The 22,886-nt window shown below is 38.3% G+C and overlaps 1 protein-coding gene and 1 non-coding gene across 2 annotated transcripts in view; both read left to right on the top strand.

Moving 5' to 3' along the window:
* The first annotated feature begins 8,275 nt into the window (after nt 1-8,275).
* The window catches only part of LOC149176132 (uncharacterized), a 129,732-nt gene continuing 115,121 nt past the window's right edge, over nt 8,276-22,886 (top strand). The window contains exon 1 of the mRNA XM_089421354.1: nt 8,276-9,628. Coding sequence (XP_089277480.1) covers nt 8,276-9,628 — 1,353 coding nt within the window. The remainder of the gene's footprint in view (nt 9,629-22,886) is intronic.
* On the top strand, nt 17,046-17,271 carry LOC149176133 (small nucleolar RNA U3). The gene has a single exon (XR_016258950.1). It is a non-coding gene; the product is annotated as a small nucleolar RNA U3 (small nucleolar RNA).

Raw genomic sequence — 22,886 nt, 5'->3', positions numbered from 1 at the left:
AAGAGGTAAGAAGTTTCCTTGGGTATGCAAGCTATTAAAGAAGGTTTATTGAACATTTTAGTAAAATAGCTTCACCTCTGTTTAAACTTCTAGCAAAAGATACACCTTTAAAATGGAATGATAATTGTCAGCAAGCATTTGAAACACTCAAAGAAAAGTTATCAACCACACCAGTCTTAAAAGGACCTAACTGGAACCTATCATTTCACATCTTTACAGATGCATCTGATACTGCAGTAGGTGCCTCATTAGGCCAAAAAGAGGAGTCTTGTCATTATGCCATCTATTTCATTAGCAAAAATCTGACACCTGCAGAATTAAACTACACAGTCACAGAAAAAGAAATGCTTGCCATCATACATGTTGTGAATAAATTCGGACATTATATAACTGGTTATGAGGTTTTTGTACATACTGACCATTCTGCCATTAAGCATTTAATGAATAAACCAGTAACTAGTGGCAGAGTTACCAGATGGTTGTTATTATTACAGGAATTTAATATCATAGTGTTAGGTAGACCAGGTAAGGAGAATCAGGTGGCAGATTTTCTTTCTAGACTGCAAAATCAAGGTGAGGTTGTTCCGGTTGAAGATTCTTTTCCAGATGAAAATTTATTTGCAATTTCAATAGTGAATCCTTGGTATGCTGACTTGGCCAATTATTTGTCCACAGGAAGAACACCTCCATACTTTACTCCAAAGGAAAAGAAAAGGCTAGTCAAACAAAGTGCTCGATACTCATGGATTAATGGCGATTTATTTTACACTGGTTATGATATGATTATTAGACGATGTGTAAGAAATGATGAAATAATTGATATTTTAAAATCTTGCCATGATGAACTGTGTGGTGGGCATTTTGCAGCTAAACGAACAACATTCAATATTCTTAGTCTTGGATACTACTGGCCATCTATTTTTAAGGATTCCAAGAAGTACGTGAAGAGTTGTGATAGCTGTCAAAGAATGGGTAGGTCAACAGCTACAGATGAGATGCCACTTCAGCTTCAAGTACACCTAGAGCCATTTGAAAAATGGGCTCTAGATTTCATAGGACCCATTAATCCAACTTCCAATGGTAAGAAGTACATCCTAGTATGTACTGATTACGTAACAAAATGGGTTGAAGCTAAAGCACTAGTCCGGGCAACTGAACAAACAATGGTAAACTTCCTTTTTGAAGAGATTTTTGTAAGGTATGGAGTACCAAGGGAGATAGTGACTGATCAAGGTACTCAGTTTACTTCAAAGCTAGTTAAATACATCATAGAAAAATATCAAATCAAGCACAAAAAAAAGTACACCTTACCATCCACAGGCCAATGGCTAGGTGGAATCCACAAATAAAACTTTAGAAGGAATTATCACTAAGATCGTAGCAATGAACAGAAAGAATTGGGAGGAGAAGCTCAAAGATGCACTCTGGGCTTATAGAATCACATGGAAGAATACTACAGGATTTACACCATATCAGTTGGTGTATGGCAAAGAGGTAATGCTTCCTATTGAGTTTCAAATACATACTTTTAAGATGGCTGCAGATTTGGGAATTGATCTTAATCAAGCACAACAAGAAAGAATTTAGCAGTTGAACCAACTGGATGAAATGAGGCAGCAAGCAGAGGAGACAACACTCCTCATGCAAAAACAAAGGAAGCAGTGGCATGATGCACATATCAAGAAGAAACAGTTCAAAGAAGGAGACTGGGCTTTACTCTTTGACTCTAAATTCAGAGATCATAAAGGCAAATTTACCACACATTGGATGGGCCCATACGAAATAGTTCAAGTTTATGACAATGGATCAGTCAAGCTTATTACCATTGATGGAGAAGGCCACCCCTTTATTGTCAATGGCCATCGCTTGAAACTTTACCATAGGCCCATCAACAAGCAAAGTTTTCTTCAAACTGTATCTCAGCAAAGGGAGGTTGAGATATTGCAGCCTTCAGTTGTAGTATCTCTACCTTAGTTCATTTCATTTCAATTTAGAAATTTAAAAAAAATTAATTAAAAAAAAAAGTTAAAAAAACAAGGTTAAAAAAAAAATTAAAAAAAATAATAATGGTTTAGATGTGAAAACCAGACTCTGGCAAACTCTAACCCATAATTCTTACTTGAAAACCAATTCTTTGGCTGGTAAGAATTCCTTTTCTTTTTGTTTCCTGTTTGATTCATCGATTGAATAATGACTTGAGGACAAGTCAAAGCTTTAGTGGGGGAGAAGCATCAGCATTTTTGTTTTTATCTCATCTCCTCATTGTAAATTCTCAAAGAGTTTGTTTCAGCGCTTTAGTATTTCAATAAAGAAGTTGTTTTTGTCTTTGTTCTAATCAGAGGGACCTGTTTAAGCACTATGCAGTGGGACCTGTTCGGAAGACCATGTTACCAGCACTAACATTAGAGGGACCTGTTCAACAAACGTAAAAGGGACCTGTTAGAAACTGCTATCTCAAGTTACTTCAGCAAAGCTTCAACAAAGTTTCAATAGAGATTCAAAGGTTGCTCGTCACCGAGGCTCCATCAAACACCAAAGATCAAGGAAGCTGCACACATATAGTTCTTTTCCAGATTTCAAAGAAGCTGCACAAACATTCTCCAGATCTCAGAGGGACCTATTGTATCCAAATTCATCTCAGAGGGACCTGTTATGGACAACAAAGATTAGTCATATCTGAACAAGAAAGACCAGTCCTACCTATGCATGCCAACTCAACTCTTGATCAACCAATAAAAGTGTAATGTATTATTGTAATTTTTATTTTTAACATTTAAATTTTTAGATTACTTTAGTGTTAAATGTGATGACTATGACTGCATATGATCAATTTCAAAAACATCATATTCCTAATTCCTATCATTTCCCAACACTCTAGCCTATCCCCATACTCCTCCTATGATTTTTAAATCCTCTATTATACCACCATCCCAACCTTGTTATTAACTCCTTATCAGCCATCAAACTTTACTATCGGTTCAAAATCTCCCTATTCGGCCAAGTACCAGTGAGCAAGGGACAGGTGGTGAACTATTGCAAAGCCAAATGTTACACGGTTTCATTCATTGTTTTTGAATCGACTAAGTTATAACATGATTGTTCGACCAAGGCGACTCATGCAAACAACTATCCGTTATTATACTCCAGTACTCCGTACATACATACGGTGTTCTCATGATGATATTCATACAAACCAGTACAGCTACTCCTCTGTCATTCAAATATGAATGCGCTCTGTTATTATTATAGTGAATTGGGTCAAGTCGGTTGTTAAAATTCCATTTCATTCTCAATTGTAAAAAGGGCGTTCCATACTAGCAATTCAAGTGCTGTGATTTCAAAAACAAAGGTCGAGAACAGTGAGTGCTACGAAAGAAAAGCACAGTAATTGGGCTCACAAGTTTCCACCTTCACCATAATTGAAGGACAGTCATCCAGTCACTGCTTAAGCCATTGAAGGAGCTGATCTCGAAGAACAGAGGGCGCCATCAGGTCAGTTGTGTGGAGCGAAAAGCAAAGGTAACAAACCAAAATACCCTTGTTAAATTAGTAAGCATAAACGAAGAGGGTTAGAGCAGTAGTTTCTCTGTCAAAATGACTAATAGAGTAGAGCCAAACACATTTGATAGTTCTCAGTACCACGATGACTGCATTGCAATTTTAAGAGAAAAACAATGGCTACCCTTCTTGGAGAAGTTTAATGGGAGCAATGAGGAAGTAACTAAACAGTTCGCCTTTACATTTAATGGGGAGAAAGCATTGATAGGCAATTTCTCATTTAGGATCTCAGAAGACACCATAGCACAATCCTTGGGGATCAGCCTGGAAGGAGAAAAATACTCCAAAACAAAACAATTCAAACAAAAATCATGGACCCAATTCATGTCCAGGTTGAGGGTTTCATCTGTTAACTGGAAGAAGGGTGTCCCTAGGAGTTGGTTGATGCATCCATGGGACGAAGTGGTGTATATCATTCAAAAATTTGTTACGTGTGAGGGTTGTTACAACATAGTCTTTTTATACCACATCAAACACCTGTTACATTTAAAAGGGCAGTGCACCATTAGTTTACCACATTTCATCTTGCAGAGCTTGACCAAGATGTCAAAAACTATCCAAAAGAAAAAGGGTAATGAAGATAAAAGTTTGTCATTTTGGGTTAATTAAAATTCTAATTGAATTTGAATTATAGAGAAGGGGAAAAACGTGGAAGGAATTTCTGGCTGCTAATCAAATCAAAGATGAAAAGGATGAGCAAGAACGGTAAGAGCACTCAGGATTTATGCTTGACATTGATGAAGATATTCCTGTGCGCAAATCAAGCAATGTCCCTCCACCCAGTAGTAGTGTGAGGACGAGAAAGATGAGACAAGAGGCTGCCCAGAAAATGGAGCAAGATAAAATTTTCACTACATATACAAGAAGATCCAAGAGAGCACAAAAGACCCAGCCACAAGAAGATCAACCAGAATTAAATGCACATGCACCGATGGACATCGAGAGCAGTGCTCACTCACAGCCTGGACCAGAAGACGAAATGGAGGTTGAGAGCAACAATAGGCAAGGAAAAGAGTCACCACCTGCAATTAAGAAACAAAGGAGGCTGGGAAAGCAAATTGAAAAGTTAAAAGAAGAACTGATGGAGGCCAACATGCTGGAGAAAGTCATCAAGAAAGAGAATGAAATGTTGAGAGCACAGAGTAAGGAGACTCAATAGAAAAATGAGAAGTTGAAGGAGCAAATCAAAGAACTCGAGGCTGAACAAACTGACATTTGTAAGTGGGCAACCAAATGGTATACCCAAAAGAAAGCCCTCAAGGAGAAATACAAGAGTTTGAAACATGAGATCCACATTCAGAAAGATGCCCAAGCTAAGAAGAACATAGATGCATTGTTAAAAGCAGCAGAGGTACAGGCAGGGACAAAGTTTAGAGGCAGCACATCAGGATTAGCATGAGGACATGCTAATTCATTGATCTTGGGGGAGATGTTGGTACCATTCCATTACCATCTTTTTCTTCTAGAAACACCATCATTTGTCTACCTTTTTCCTCCATAGACCCCTTATATCCCTTGAAATTGATTAATTAATAGCATTATAGTTGTTAGTTTGCATTAAAGTTAATTTATGATTTTTTATGTTATAAATTAGGAATTTTCAATAAAAAGATTACAGGAAGTCATAACATCCTGTAAATGGTTTATCATCTGACACATGGCATGACAGGCAAGCCAAAGCAATGGACAGGAACGAGACATGGAATGTACATGCATGGTGAAAAATCGATTCTACAGCAAATCAAAAGCTCCTGGTTATGCAGTCCACGCTGGTCAAACCCCAGCCTTTTGGTTACAAAGGCAGTAAAAACCATGGTTTCCCAAACCGGTTTCGTTTTGTTTTTTTGGAAATCGGTTTAGATTAGAAATGACCAAAAATCATTCCTCTGTAAAAGCAGAAACATCTGCTTAATGAATGTACATTCGATTCAGATAGGGACAGGAAAATAAAGACTGTGTATTATTTTGTTTTCAAGAACAATTACAGTTACGATTATTATCTCTGTGCATCGTTTGAGAACAGAACTCTTGTATGTGATTGCAATCTACAACACTTAAATATAGTCACGGTTTTACTCCAGCAGTGTTTATGCATTAATACTCTCGTTGCTTGAGCTTACTTCAGTGTACCATTGAAACATGGACGGGGCCTGCGTGGATTGGTATACTTTTAATTTCATTTCCTTAGCAGTTTTTGAATTTGAATAGAATGCATAGTGTTTAGTGTTATTTCCATGCTTATGACTTTATCGATTTGATTAGAAATTCTCACAAATGGTATTTATGGTGATAGCTTGAAGACTTTATCATTAGATCATTGAACCATATCTTGTAAGAGATTTGATCCATTGTTATATTTTGAAGCATCTCGATAGACTCTGTTTTTCATGCAATTAAACTTTAGTGTGCTTTTGATTTTTCATGAAAGCTGAAGTGTTAACTAGACAGAGCTTTTGTGCATAGCATCCTCTTAACTAGACAGAGCTTTTGTGCATAGCATCCTTGTAAGAGGATTAAAATCTCAGTCTAGCAATACGATGTATCCTTAGGACAGTTAGATAAGTTAGGTGATCTGAGTGTTAAGGTGAGAGGAAACATATTTTAACCTCCTGTAAAGGAGTGCTGCAACCTATCACAATAAACACTTAGTTAGGAATCCTTTATGTCTATAGACTGTAGACACATGCCTCGAAGTTTACTGACCCTGGTTGATAATAAATCCAGTCTAATCTAGCACCCTAGATTGACCACTACAAATATATAGAGATATATTAAAGTATTCATCAATATTGGCCAATCACAAATGACTTGGATCTTGGTTAGGTCCACATTCACCCCATGTTCATCCATGATGTATCCCAAATGTTAAATTCTCTACATGCCAAATGAGTATTTCTCAATATTGGCATACAACTTATGTTGTCGTAGGGTGCTCAAGACCTATTGAATGTGTTACAAATGTTCTACTCATGTTATATTGAAGATGAGGATATCATCTAAATATAGAACCACAAAAGAGTTCATGAATAGTTGTAGGATCTATCGTCCTCATGAATGTTGATGTAGCATTAGTAAATCCAAAATGCATGACCAACCACTCAAAAATAAATTTCTTTAGATTTGAAGGTGTTCTTCAATACATCAATTTGTTTAATTCAAACTTGATGGTAGCATGAATTTAGATCAATATTACTAAATAACTTGGATCCCGTAAGTTGATCAAAAAGATTTTAAATTTATAGGTCAATTAGATTTTATTTTATTTTCACGTTGTGGCTCTAACCTAGCCGACGCTCTCCTCCTGCACCTGAGGCCGCTGGCTGCCTCGGCCCACTGACTACCGCGGAGGGTCTGACTCCTTACCTACTGACCGCAGAGAGCTCATCCCGCGCTCTTGTGGCTGCTGCGCCCCTGCGCTCAGTCCTGAGGCGCCTGCGCTCAGTCCTGAGGCGCCCCTCAGAGATCATGGATTCCAACGGGGGTTTGCCCTCTCCTCCTTCGGAGGTTTTGGCGTTCCAAGCACTGGTTGAAGCATGCCCGAAGAGAGCCCCATCGGTGGCCCAACAAAAGTTTATCAAGAGGATGGACAAGATCCCCTCAGTGGCCCTCTCTAAAGAAGAGATGTGTAAAGCAGCATTGAATCTGGCAAAGAGAGGCCTCATCGGCCAGTTCACAGGCCTCTGGCCTTCTCCAAAGTTAGTAGAAGATTGGACTCAAAGAAACTGGAGCCCCTGATCAAAGAGGGTGTGAAAAGCTACTTTGTTGGGAAAGGATACTTTGTCTTTGTGTTTGAAAACTCGGAAGGCAGAAGCTTAATCTTCAGAAATGGCCCATATTTTATGGGACCACAGGGTCTGTATCTGAATAAATGGTCCCCAGACTTCGATCCTTCCCAGGACGTCCCCTCCGCAGTTCCAGTATGGGTTAGACTTCCCCATCTGCCTCTCCACGGCTGGAATCAAAAATACCTTGAAAATATCGACAATGCGCTAGGTAAATACATCGACAAAGCTGCAAGAAAAGATCAGTATACATGCGCTCGAATATGTGTTGAAGTCGATCTGGAGGAGGGGTTACCGGAAGCAATCAAACTAACAGTTGCAGGCTGGGTGCATGTCCAAGAACTGGACTACGAGCAGCTTCCGTTCAAATGCAGACATTGCCACGAGCATGGACACTTCGCGAAGTATTGCAAGAAGAAGGCAGAAGAGCAACCAGACAAACAAAAAGAGGAACAATGGACTCTAGTCCAGAAAACAACACACCCAAAAAACGGTCCTAGCAAAGGAAAGATGACAGGAATTCCAAGCAGTTCCAAGCCCAACCAAGAAGATGAAGCAAACGTACAAGGGACAACAAGCACACAGATCAACCCAATAGATCCGGAGCAAGAAAACCTGGTGCATGTAGAAAGCACCCCTCCATGCAAAGAAGGTGAGAAAGAAAAGCAGACCGAAGCCTCACAGGGCAGCCCGTCCAACCCCTCATATGCAGAAGTTACAAGGAAAAAAACAATAGAAAGCTCAGGATCTTCGGAGGATGAAGTCTATGAGCGCCCTACTAAAAGAGCTGGAAGAAAATCCCGTAAAGAAATGAGAGAAGAAGAGGCTGAAAGACTTAAAACCCAAGGGAGCCAAGCCACAATAGAAATGTCCATTGGGCGAAACATCAGGCCGAGACCTTCCAAGGGAGGTCCCACCCCTCCACTAAGTAAATAATGAAGTTCGTCTCTTGGAATTGTAGAAGACTGGGGAGCCCTGCAAAACTAGAAGCAGTCAAGGATCTTCTTAAAGCTGAACCCTCAGACATCCTCATGCTCCAAGAGACCAAGATTGAAGGGCATTCCCTTCTAGATATTAGCAGGCTAGAGTGGAATAAAAATACAAGCAAGGCAGTCAATGCAAGGGGCACCTCCGGAGGATTGGCTACTCTTTGGTCAGATAGCACATTCCAACTCAATAATTTTCAAGAAAATCAGCATTGGATATACACTAAATTGATGCACAAAGTTAGTAAGTTGACTGTCTCTCTCTTCAATTTGTATGTTCCGATAAATTATGCAGAAAAAAGAGAATGCTGGTACTCTTTATCATCTTATCTAGAACAACATTCCCCAAATAATATTATCATAGCAGGAGATTTAAATATAGTCCTGAAGCCAAAAGAGAAGAGGGGAGGTTCCAGCACCAGAGACTCCATGCTGGCCACGGTGGAGGAGCTCGTTCAGAATTGGGACCTCTTAGACTTCCCTCCAGTCCATGGGCTGTATACATGGTCAAATAATCGTGCTGGGCCGGAACATATCTCCGCCCGGCTGGACATATTTCTGGTCCAAAGCACCCTTTTGTTGAACAAAAAGATCGCCATCACAAAAATCTTGCCCAAATTGACTTCTGATCATAAGCCAATACAACTTCTATTGGAATATGAAGAAGATCTGGACCCCATTCCCTTTCGATTCAGCCCTCTATGGATCAAGAAAGTGGGCTTTATTGAGACAGTGAAAGCTGCATGGGTCAAACCCATCACAGGCTCCCCTAGCTACATCTGGGAACGGAAGTTGAAGGCTACGAAATATGCGTTGAAGGAGTGGATAAAAAAGCCAGACCCCAATCCAACCAACCGAAGAAAAGAGGCAGTTCAGAGGCTGCACTTAATGCAAATGGAAATGGAGAATAAAGGTATTACAGCAGAACTTTTGGACAAGGAAGTTAAAGCACAACGATCCACCTACCAATCCTTCCGAACTAAAGAAGAATACTGGAGATTGAAGTCTAGAAGTTTATGGTTAAAGGCAGGGGACCGGAACACTTCTTACTTCCACAGAAAATACAGAGCTAGACTGTCCCGGAACCATATAGCAGAAATTAAAACCTTGGAGGGACAAGTCTGCAAAGGCTTCGACCAGGTGAAAGTCGCTGTTGAAGCCCACTTCAAGAATCTATACAACAATGGAATCCAAGGCGATGAAGAGGAAGTCTCTGACTTTCTATCCAATATTCCCCTCCTTATTAACGCAGATGAAAACACAGCCCTATGTAGACCCATTACAAATGAGGAGGTTATCAAAGTAATTTGGTCAATGGAAGCCAATAAGGCCCCTGGGCCTGACGGATTCATAATCCATTTTTATCAATCCTGTTGGGAAGTTATCAAAACTGATCTCCTTAAAATGATTAGAGGTTTTATGAGAAAAGCAAAGATAGGAGGAGGAATCAACTCCACCTATCTAGCTTTAATCCCTAAGGAAACCAATCCAGACACCTTTGCAAGATTCAGGCCTATCTCGTTGTGTCATGCTTCTTACAAAATCATAGCCAAACTCCTAGCAAATCGACTCAAGCCTCTGCTAAAAAAGTTGATTTCCAGCACTCAAGGTGGATTCGTGGAAGGCAGATATATTATGGACAACGTCATCCAAGTTCAGGAGACCATCCATTCAAGAAAACAGCGGGGTGAGAAAGGTATGTTGATCAAACTCGATATGGCGAATGCATTCGATAGAGTAAATCACTTGTTCCCATGCAAAGTTTTGCTTTCTTTTGGTTTCTCTCAACATTTTATCCAGCTCATTAAAGCATGCTATGAATCCCCGTGGATTGCCCCCCTCATCAACGGTCATCCAACCAACTTCTTCCAAGCTCAGAGAGGTATCAGGTAGGGATGCCCTCTCTCTCCCTTCCTGTATATCCTCATGGCCGACTCTCTCAGTAGAAAGATAGCAGCTGAAAAAACCGTTGGCTCCCTCCCGGGGCTCAAACCTTCTAATGCAGCAACTCCTCTAAACCATGCCCTCTTCGCGGACGATTCTCTGCTCCTTGGAGGCGTTTCCACCAGAATAGCAAAAGCTTTCGACAATGTGCTGAAAAGTTATTGCAGGGTGACTGGTGCTCTTATCAATGAGAGCAAAAGCAAAATCTACAATTGGAACACTGAACAGCAAGAGATCACCAATATATAGAAGATCCTTGGGTTCAAAGGTCAGGCCAAATGGGACAGCTTCAGATATCTTGGTCTTCCCATTTCCTCAGGGGTGAACAAGAGGTCTCTATGGACTCACATTATCAGCAAAATCAAATCCAAAATTGCTGCCTGGGGAGGATACTAGTTAACAAAAGGCAGCAAAACCATTCTAATTAAATCTTAGTTGTCAGCTCTGCCCATTTATTAGGCAACGTTTCTCCTTGCCCCCAGACATGTCATAGATCAGATTGCTACCCTTCTCAGGAATTTCCTATGGCAAGGTGAGAAAGGCAACGATAAAAATATGCACTTAGTTAATTGGGACACGGTTAAGAGGCCAATTGATGAGGGTGGACTTCAAATTCGGGACCCCTCCCTTGTTAACAAATCGCTGGGCGACAAACTATTATGGAAAATAATCAACGATCCCTCCCATCCAATCAACATAATTTTACACTCAAAATATACAAATAAAGAAGCGCTCAACAAAATGCAACTGCAGTCTACAACGTCCTGTTCGCAGGTATGGAGGCTCTGTTGTAAGAGCAGCGAGTTCTTTAAAAAACACATGTACAGAATTCCCGGAAATTGCAAGTCCACTCACTTATGGAAAGACCGAATTATGGGAAAAGAACTGCTGGCGGAAAGATAAGATATCGCTGAGCTCAGAAATTGGCTTGAACGAGCAGGAGTAAATAGAGTTTATGATCTAGCAAGCTGGGACAGCCGTGGGGAATGGAGAATATGGGTTTTCCATGGAGTCCTAGAGCGCCTAAGAGACCAATCGATTCATCTTGAGGACCTGCTCGAAGATGCCACTCCTGTCAGCAGATTCAAGAAGGATAGATGGGGATGGGGAAAGTCTGGAGTATACACCTTAGCAGAGGGATATAGGACTCTTCAGGGATCTAGGAACAACCACCATACTCCCGCCTTTTGGAAGCAGGTTTGGGAGCCGTTAGCTCTCCCAAAAATAAATTTTTTCTTCTTGACCTTGGTACACAACAAGTTATTGACAGGGGACAATCTGGAAAAAAGGAAGATTAAAGGGCCTCACAGATGTGCTCTCTGCAGATGTCATCTAGAAACTGCCCAGCACTTGTTTCTGGACTGCGATTTTGCCAACGAGGTATGGGGGCTTTGTCTCCAAGATTTCCAGATCTCTTTCCCTCAGCAAACATCTGTCTCGGATCTATTTGCGACATGGAGTGCCAGCTACCCCATAAGTACCCCTCCTAAGTCCTTTTGGCGCAAAGTTTGGATAGCGTTGCCCAAATTTGTATGCTGGAAATTGTGGTTAACTAGAAATTAGCAGATATTCAAAGATATGTAGCACTTCCCGACCCAAGTTGCTGCAAAAGCTAAGGCCCTTCTATTGGAAGCGGCTCAGCAACAATATTTCAAGGAAGACCCCTTGCTCAGGCTGGAAGAAAAGAGGTGGCTTGCCCTGGAGCCACATCCCCAAAAGTACAGAAGCTCACCCCTGAAAGCAAACCCGGAATGGAGAAAAAGAGAGACTGATGACATCTTTCAAAGCTGGTGGAGGGCCCAAAATCTAACTACTATTTTCTTTGATGGAGAGTCCAAAGGGAATCCCGGAGCCACAGGCGTTGGTGGGATCATCTACTTCAGGGAAGGGCTCTCCACTGTTTCTTTTTCCTAGGGTCTTGGTGTGAAAACAAACAATCAAGTGGAGATTCTGGGGCTGCTTAAGGCCTGCCACATTGCCGGAGAGAAAAGAGCCAAAGATATTCAAGTCTTTGGAGACAAAGAAATTTTAATTAAAAAACTAATCAAGGAGGAATATTTCAACAATGCTGGACTCAACAAAATCATGGACAGATTGAAGATGGTTCTTCATAGCTTTGATTCATATAAATTTTATCATATTCTTAGAAATTCCAACAAGGAAGTAGATCGCATGGCGAACTTAGGTAGCACTCTCATGAAAGGGATCTTAAATGTAAATGGGGAAAGTCCTTTCAATAATTTGTGAAACTGCCATATCCCAAAGGCAGCAAAAGTAGGATTACAACCATGTATGTAGGGCTGCCTCGGCAAAGACCCTCTCTGTTCTTAACATATAAATAAAATTCACAACCGTTTTAGTTAAAAAAGAAGAAGAAGATTTTCAATTTGAGAGATCAAGTATCTTCTCTTGATATGATTTTGTTTAGGTCTCTATAATCAATAAAAAGTATCCATGTCCTATCCTTCTTCTGCACCAACATAATTGGGCTCCCACAGGGGGATGAGCTTAGTAACACAAAGTATCCATGTCCCATCCTTCTTCTACACTAACGTAATTGGGTTCCTATAAGACAAGAAGCTGAGTTAAATGTGGCCCTTTTGGATGAGCTCATGAATCCAACATTTTGTTTCTTGATTCTCCAAAAGAGAGTGTCTATATATTGGGCCATTAGATAAAGAAGCACTAGGTATTAAGTCAATTGATTTTTTTTATCTAGTAGAGTAGAGGAATTATCACAGGTGAAGCAAAGGTATCTCTATATGAATTTACAATCCTATCCAGGGTGACTGGTGCTCTTATCAATGAGAGCAAAAGCAAAATCTACAATTGGAACACTGAACAGCAAGAGATCACCAATATATAGAAGATCCTTGGGTTCAAAGGTCAGGCCAAATGGGACAGCTTCAGATATCTTGGTCTTCCCATTTCCTCAGGGGTGAACAAGAGGTCTCTATGGACTCACATTATCAGCAAAATCAAATCCAAAATTGCTGCCTAGGGAGGATACTAGTTAACAAAAGGTGGCAAAACCATTCTAATTAAATCTTAGTTGTCAGCTCTGCCCATTTATTAGGCAACGTTTCTCCTTGCCCCCAGACATGTCATAGATCAGATTGCTACCCTTCTCAGGAATTTCCTATGGCAAGGTGAGAAAGGCAACGATAAAAAGATGCACTTAGTTAATTGGGACATGGTTAAGAGGCCAATTGATGAGGGTGGACTTCAAATTCGGGACCCCTCCCTTGTTAACAAATCGCTGGGCGACAAACTATTATGGAAAATAATCAACGATCCCTCCCATCCAATCATCATAATTTTACACTCAAATATATACAAATAAAGAAGCGCTCAGCAAAATGCAACTGTAGTCTACAACGTCCTGTTCGCAGGTATGGAGGCTCTGTTGTAAGAGCAACGAGTTCTTTAAAAAACACATGTACAGAATTCCCGGAAATTGCAAGTCCACTCACTTATGGAAAGACTGAATTATGGGAAAAGAACTGCTGGCGGAAAGATAAGATATCGCTGAGCTCAGAAATTGGCTTGAACGAGTAGGAGTAAATAGAGTTTATGATCTAGCAAGCTGGGACAGCCGTGGAGAATGGACAATATGGGATTTCCATGGAGTCCTAGAGCGCCTAAGAGACCAATCGATTCAGCTTGAGGACCTGCTCGAAGATGCCACTCCTGTCAGTAGATTCAAGAAGGATAGATGGGGATGGGGAAAGTCTGGAGTATACACCTCAGCAGAGGGATATAGGACTCTTCAGGGATCTAGGAACAACCACCATACTCCCGCCTTTTGGAAGCAGGTTTGGGAGCCGTTAGCTCTCCCAAAAATAAATTTTTTCTTCTGGACCTTGGTACACAACAAGTTATTGACAGGGGACAATCTGGCAAAAAGGAAGATTGAAGGGCCTCACAGATGTGCTCTCTGCAGATGTCATCTAGAAACTGCCCAGCACTTGTTTCTGGACTGCGATTTTGGCAAGGAGGTATGGGGGCTTCGTCTCCAAGATTTCCAGATCTCTTTCCCTCAGCAAACCTCTGTCTCGGATCTATTTGCGACATGGAGTGCCAGCTACCCCATAAGTACCCCTCCCAAGTCCTTTTGGCGCAAAGTTTGGATAGCGCTGCCCAAATTTGTATGCTGGAAATTGTGGTTAACTAGAAATCAACAGATATTCAAAGATATGTAGCACTTCCCGACCCAAGTTGCTGCAAAAGCTAAGGCCCTTCTATAGGAAGCAGCTCAATAGCAATATTTCAAGGAAGACCCCTTGCTCAGGCCGGTAGAAAAGAGGTGGCTTGCCCTGGAGCCACATCCCCAAAAGTACAGAATCTCACCCCTAAAAGCAAACCCGGAATGGAGAAAAAGAGAGACTGATGACATCTTTCAAAGCTGGTGGAGGGCCCAAAATCTAACTACTATTTTCTTTGATGGAGAGTCCAAAGGGAATCCCGGAGCCGCAGGCGTTGGTGGGATCATCTACTTCATGGAAGGGCTCTCCATTGTTTCTTTTGCCTAGGGTCTTGGTGAGAAAACAAACAATCAAGTGGAGATTCTGGGGCTGCTTAAGGCCTGCCACATTGCGAGAGAGAAAAGAGCCAAAGATATTCAACTCTTTGGAGACAAAGAAATTTTAATTAAAAAACTAATCAAGGAGGAATATTTCAACAATGCTGGACTCAACAAAATCATGGACAGATTGAAGATGGTTCTTCAGAGCTTTGATTCATATAAATTTTATCATATTCTTAGAAATTCCAACAAGGAAGCAGATCGCATGGCGAACTTAGGTAGCACTCTCATGAAAGGGATCTTAAATGTAAATGGGGAAAGTCCTTTCAATAATTTGTGAAACTGCCATATCCCAAAGGCAGCAAAAGTAGGATTACAACCATGTATGTAGGGCTGCCTTGGCAAAGACCCTCTCTGTTCTTAACATATAAATAAAATTCACAACCATTTTAGTTAAAAAAGAAGAAGAAGATTTTCAATTTGAGAGATCGAGTATCTTCTCTTGATATGATTTTGTTTAGGTCTCTATAATCAATAAAAAGTATCCATGTCCTATCCTTCTTCTGCACCAACATAATTGGGCTCCCACAGGGGGATGAGCTTAGTAACACAAAGTATCCATGTCCCATCCTTCTTCTACACTAACGTAATTGGGTTCCTATAAGACAAGAAGCTGAGTTAAATGTGGCCCTTTTGGATGAGCTCATGAATCCAACATTTTGTTTCTTGATTCTCCAAAAGAGAGTGTCTATATATTGGGCCATTAGATAAAGAAGCACTAGGTATTGAGTCAATTGATTTTTTTTATCTAGTAGAGTAGAGGAATTATCACAGGTGAAGCAAAGGTATCTCTATATGAATTTACAATCCTATCCACCTAATTTTGTTTTGTAGAGAGGTCATATGATAAGGCTATGGTGGTCACATTGACTATCTATTCATCTTCTGACTCAACTATGAAGAGGATAAATTTTGCAGTCTACAAGATTACTTTTGGGCACTATTTTTCCAAAGTTAATGAAATTGTAGTAGTTTGAAGTACCTATGTTACCCTATAGAGATGACCTCCCATAGTAACAATGACACTATAGGAGAAAAGAATCATAAACAACATGATGTTTCCACATAAAAAGGTTTTCCTAAAATAACATCACAAACTTCGAGCGGGACAGCATCACACAATACTCATCTTTGATGGGATTAATGTTGTATGACAAAAAATCAAAAAGCCACATCCCCTTTGTTGACAAAAAATAAAAGAACCCGCTTCAATAGATCTGAAACCCTAAATTTTCAAATAATCAAGAACTAAAGGGGAATCAGTCTCTCAAAATTCTCCAAAGCGAGGTAAGATAGAAAAATAAAGTCATAAAAAAAAACAATAAAAAAATTAAGACTCGATAATAACATGAGCTGACCAAACGCCTCCTTAATACTATAAAGAGCCTCAATAACGATAAAAACATCGAAGTACTTCTTCCCTTAGCCATTTAATAGCATTTTCTTCACACACATCATAAGAGCACATTAAAGATTCATTAAAGTGAATTTAAGGTACTCATGCTATCAGGTATTTAAAAATACTAATAAAGATGCATAGAAAACAAAAGGTATTAACTGTAAACTTTTGTGTTATTGAAAAGTCAAGTTTGCATATGAGACTGGGTTGTGATTGAATATCATGGGTATAACCTTGTAGTTTGAGTAGAAAGTTATAGATAACTAAATAAATAGTGATAATTTTCACGAGAATTGGCAAATTCTTTTATATTTCCATTTCTAATACTAATAATAAAAATAAAAATTTAATTTAAAACAAGTGTATATCAATAAACTTTTCCATGCCTACATTCTTCGTATGCGAATACAGTCCATGATGATATATGTTGTATACCATGTCTAAAATGTGGTGGATATTTTTGTTTCTTATAATGCTTCTAACCATATCTATTTAGAACTCACTTCTAATTATATTTAAATCATGTGTTATTCTTATGTGCTGTTAACCTTTTTAGGTACTCTAAGCCGTGTAGCTTATTAATGGGAGTAGTGGAAGAATAAATGTGGGAGGACGAAGCGAATCGATTGACGGAAGACACAAGAATGCAAGTGAAAATAGAATTAGAATGGAAGTGAAGGATAGAAGTTTTGCAACGTTCGGAAAGCAAAACAGAAACGTTATTTTCCCACATGCGTTTCACGAAGGAATGAAGGCGGCGTATATAATAGGTGGAGTGGGCATTCACAAGCACGACCTTACTTGAACAGGATCTGTTCTATAGGTTGTACGTCAAAGTCTGCGTAGATTCCTATTCAGACAAGCACAAAAATCCGGAAGATGAACGATGGCTCTCGGGCCAGAGCGCGAATGCTGTGATGGCTGGGGGTTTCCACTCCCATCCTTCTCCCGATGACCGTCCCGTCTGTGACATTTCCAGTTCCACACGGTGAAGGCCTGAGAGCGTTCTGACGGATTCACCCAATTTTTTGCCCTTTGCCCTTTTCCCTTTTCGAGTGAAGGAGCGTTCTCACGGTGTTTTTTTTTATCTTTTTTCCGTCAAGTATTTTCCATTTCCGGTGAAGGAGCGTGCGTTCTCACGGTGTATTTTCCGTGAAGTGAAGGAGCGTTCTCACGGTGTTTTTTTTTATCTTTTTTCCGTCAAGTATTTTCCATTTCCGGTGAAGGAGCGTGCGTTCTCACGGTGTATTTTCCGTGAAGTATTTTCCATTTCCGGTGAAGGAGCGTGACTTTTAATTTCCATTTCTGTTTCCGGGCGGTGAAGGAGCGTGCGTTCTCACGGTGTTGATCCAAGCGGGTGTAATCTGAACCGTTGGAAAGTGCCCAACGCTTAACTCTTTGGAAACAATTGAATTATGTTGAAAATAATAATAAAAAAACAAATTTGGCGCTTATTCAAAATAAAAAAGCGACATTTGTACTAGCTTGCTTTATTACATAATGTGGAAATTAAATTAATTGCTTACATATTTAATAGATTCCCAGGTGCCTCTAGTATGTGTTCCAATCTTTAAATGTCAAACATATTTCATGTTTTCATTCGATTGTAAATTTGTATCGTCCATTGGATATCCACATGTTCTAATTGTTTTATGTTTGTTCGAAAGATAGATACAAATGCAAATCCCAATGCAGTTACTCGTGCAACTCTGGTTTAATTCTGCGAAGCTTACAATTCATTGTGCGGAGGAAGCTTCCTCCACACTCTTCATTACTTAAATGCAATGAAGTGAAAGATTTAATTATTGCTCGATCACATTATTGGTTTTAAATGCCACAACTCTGAAATTGGCATCGTGTGTGAGCATTATAAATACAACAAATAATGTTGACGTTCTGATATGTGTTATTGGGTGACATTTTCAGATACTAAACACAATGGCATCTTCCAATCAAGTGCATCCCTTACATCTCATCATGTCAACGTTCTGATATGTGTTCATGGGTGACATTTTCAGATACTAAAAATGGTGGCAACTTCCAACCAAGTCCATCCCTTGCATCTCATCATGTGTCATCGACTACAAAGGTGGTTTTGGACATTAACGTTTGTCTTACAATAGTTGGAATTTAGAAGCAAATCATAAGGGATTGGTACATGGAGGTTTTAACTCAATGCAGAGTGCAAAGGTGCAGAGAAAGCTTCCTATACACAATGAATGCTTTTATTGCCAACTCTGCACTGATAATTTCATGGGGTTGATAGAAATTTTATGTTCTTTATTAATGGCCATTGCAGATATGTCATATTAAGTGAAAATTTTGCTTGTCAAAATAATATTTTGTTTGCTTTTGTCTTAGGTGGATCGATGTGATCAGATGAAGGCGACATGAATAAAATACAGAGGAGAGGTTTCTCTCAATTTGTTTGTAAAACACTTTTGACAACAAAAATTGATGTCCAATTTGACAATTGGGCATGCAAAACTCCCCACTCCTTTTTGTTTTTGTTAAATACCTAAGTTGAAATTCTCACGTAAAATGCATACCAGATATTTTAGGTTAGTAGTGGTAAACTGGAATAAGGTTTTTTCTTCATTGTTGCATATGGAGTGCAAAGAGATTTCATTGTGCAAAGTTTTCTCTCTCCTCCACACTCCGCGCAATGAAAGCTTCCTCACAAGATAGCACCATAATAGATAAAAGAATCTTGGCCTTAAACTCATTGATCTGAATAATGAGAGAGATGGGAGCGATGAAGGAATCAATGTCATCAGCAGTGGAGCTTGTCGCAACAAACTTGGCTCCATGCCTAAAATTTGAAGTTGTGGATTGCAAATATGGACTCAAATGGTAATTCCAATCCCTTGGCTGCAACACTGATAATTTTATCCAATCAAATTTATGTGCAAAGAGTGTAGAGACTTTTTCGTATGTTTAGACTTTTTGTCTCGCCATTTTTAGAAAGCTTGTCCTCCAAGCATGTATCACAAAAAACCTTGCACATAACCACGACAGATGATCCCTTCCCTGAGCCTGCATAATTAGTCACACCAACCAAAGCCAAGTAGCTTAAGAGGAAACCTAGAACAGTAATTAATGTTACAGGAATTTCAACGGATGCCATGATAGTTGAAGATACTCAATATGTGCTCAACTATGTTATATATATATATATATATATATATATATATATATATATTCTATTCCCATGTTGCCTAGGCTAAGTTTCATTGCGTAACAAAATTTGCCCATTCGTTGATTAACAATGGCACTGACATTTGATTTTACTAATGATATGCAGTCTAATGGTTTGAAACATGTTTATTATTTTTGAATTATTTAAATTGTATTTTTAAATATATAAATACTTTAAACACATTATAAAAAATTTACAACACTTAAATTATATAAATTTCACAAATCACCTATACATTTCAACAAATAATATGTCCCATTTCCAAGCAATTCATACTTGGCTAATATTTGTTTTAATTGAATAAATTCATTGTGTAGGACTTTCCTTGTGTTGAGCTTTAATTGTGTGAAAGAAGCTTCCTTCGCACCTCTGCACTCCGCATTGATTTAACTTAGGAAGCCTTAATATCTATTCTTCTTCGGTACACAACATATAATTCTCGTTCTTGATATCCCCTTCGCCATTATTATTCATCCAATATTTATAACATCAATATTCAACATAGAAGGAATTTACTAAAAAAAACACAAAAAAAAAACAAAAAACAAAAACCAAAAAAAAAAAAAAAAAAAACAGAAAACAAAAAACATTTAATTCTTTTTCCACTAGGCAAGCCCTACCATTGCAACAAAAGATCATGACCACATAGGAATTTTGTGGCTTCTTCGGAAGGTAACGTAATAGATTGGTTTGATCTTAAATTTGTTTTATTCAGTTGAAATTCTTCTGACAAAATGAACAATTTTACATTTGATCTTTGTGGTTGCATCTCCCTTTGATATTTTGTTTTACTCCCTACTCTGAAAATGAATTGCCAATAAATTCATTCTTGACGCCTAGTTATTTTTTTCATTTATGGAAATCCATTTGAGGAACACAGTGGCATGGAATAGATTGTATTTCCATCAATGGTGATCCATCCATTCGAATGGGATCAAATTTCCATCAATGGTGGCCTAGCCATTTGAATAGGATCAAATTTCTTGGGATGGAACTATTTTTTATGGGTTGAAGTACTTTGAAAAGATTTCTATAAATGGTGTTTTGTCCCTCTGCCTAGACAATTTGAATGTATTTCTATAGGAAATTAACAACGGCTATGACATATTCTGATCTTTTCTATGAAGGGTCGTTTTTTTTGTATTTTTTTAATGCGATAGAGTTCAATTTCCATTATTTATTTGTTTGTCGCGGTTAATAATGGAATCGACAGATACATAACACCACGCAAAACTCTCAATCTCTCTCTAGAATCTGGATTATTTCCTTGGGCACTAGTATGCAATTTATATACATTTTTCCAGCACAAGTACACGATTCAAATACAATATTTCTACTGTTGTAACTAGAATGGACACATTTCTAACAACCAAGAAACTTTGAGATGACTTTACACACAAGTATTGTTTGCAATGAGTGTGGTAAATTGAATACTGTAAGATATGTTGAAATTTATGAGCATTTTTGGTATCATAAAACACTAGCACAACAACGCAATAAGAAGGATGCGGCCACCAAATCATAAGGGATTGGTACATGGAAGTTTTAAGATGAATCTAAGTTAAATTAATGTGGAGTGCAGAGGAAGTTTCCTCCACAGAATAAAATCCTTTATTGTAAGCTTCGCACAATGAAACATTGATTATTGTGTGGAAAATTTAATGAACACTTGCGAAGGTGCGACTTGTGGAAACGATTGTGAGAATTGAGTGTTTTCAAATGACGACAAAACACAGAACCTGCACAAAGAGCCAAGCCAGGGACTATTTATGCAACTATGACCCTTGTTTTACTTGTTATGATTTGATTAATTTGATTTTCATAATAGATATTTTTGTATTCTATCACAAATTAAATTTATTTACTATATTGACCTTTTTAACAAAATCCTTAATCAATTGAGTTATTCATATCAGAATTCATTCATGGTCATTTTTATAATTAACTTTTTAATTGTTGTCTTGACCTATAGGCGATGTGAACCTTGAATCACATGGTTTACACAATACTTCATATCACGGTGATTGTTAATTAAACTACCTCAATGGGCTAACATATAAAGAAATAATAATAAAGTTGATACTATTTATGGTGCATTTATCATACTTGTGATATTCTAATAGACATCCATACATCAAGAAAAGTCTCTAATATATTCCAACATTATTTCAAAAATTGAAACTTTGAACTATCCCATATGTAAAAACATTATGGATTTGATTATATTTGTGTATATGTTAATAATATTAATTTATAGAAATATCAAAATCACATTTGTTTTCCATCTTTACATTTTCATTTATGGAATTTTTAGAAAGCACGTATGTGAAGATGCCATTAATGGCTTCCATTAATTTTAATATTATTGTTAAAATGTTATTCATATATGTGAGGATGTCATGGATTACAATAAGTGAGGATGTCATGGATTTTAACGTTATTGTAGGGATGCTATAACATCAATACACAATATCTATAAACTCAATCATGTATTTAAATGATGTGATATCAATTATTATTAAGGGATTATGACTATGAAATTGATTTTCATAAGAATTGGATGATGCACTAACTTCAAGGAAGTTAGTGATCATCATAAAATTCATTAAGATAGATTGAGTATTTGTGCAATGTAAGCATGATATCACCTTTTAATAGGTTTTAATAGGTTTTGGTTTCTCATTATTCCAATATTAAAGATATATTTTTCAAAAAATATTATTAATAAGATTTATCTATGATATTTCTAACCATCATACACATGAAAGCGTGACATCACATTTTGATAGGTTGTGGCTTCTCATTATTCCAATATTAAGGAATTATTTTTCAAAAATCATTATTAATCATATTTGTCTATGATATTTCCAACCATCAAAAACCTCAGAACTTTATTCATTTACCATATTTGTGTGGGCATCAACAACATTCATGCATAAAATTGTTAGTTATAATCAATGAGGTCTAGTAGATCCAAGTAAAGTGAGGCAATATTATCCTATCCACCAAAGTTCATTTCCACTTATGACATGCATGGTCATCATGTGAAAATTTGTTTCCACAATGATTTTATTCATTTGGATGGGGCCATGTGTGATCCTTGGGAGATTGTGGAGAAATATATTCCTCCCAATCACAACTTCTTAGCTGGGGTTTCACTTCACAAGTTTGTAGGTGAAAATTTTATCATTTAACGAAACATTTAAAAAAATAACAATTGATAATGACATGTTATTTTTTTGTTGTGACTAGAGGAATTGACAACAAGGCGGGTCTTTTACACGTGTGACACAAGGTTGATTCCAACACCACCACTATAACCTCTAGTTGAGGGTTGGGCTAGTGGGATACCCATGGGGTTTCAAGCTAATGATTGTTACACAATGAGTGCCTTAACAATGCACTCATTCACTGAATTTTCTATGCCTTCTGA

This window comes from Pinus tabuliformis, chromosome 4_1 (assembly GCF_031772625.1).
Source record: "Pinus tabuliformis cultivar Carrire ecotype Pingquan chromosome 4_1, CPIR1, whole genome shotgun sequence".
Classification (NCBI taxonomy): Eukaryota; Viridiplantae; Streptophyta; class Pinopsida; order Pinales; family Pinaceae; genus Pinus; species Pinus tabuliformis.
This window is presented reverse-complemented; position numbering and strand designations above follow the sequence as displayed.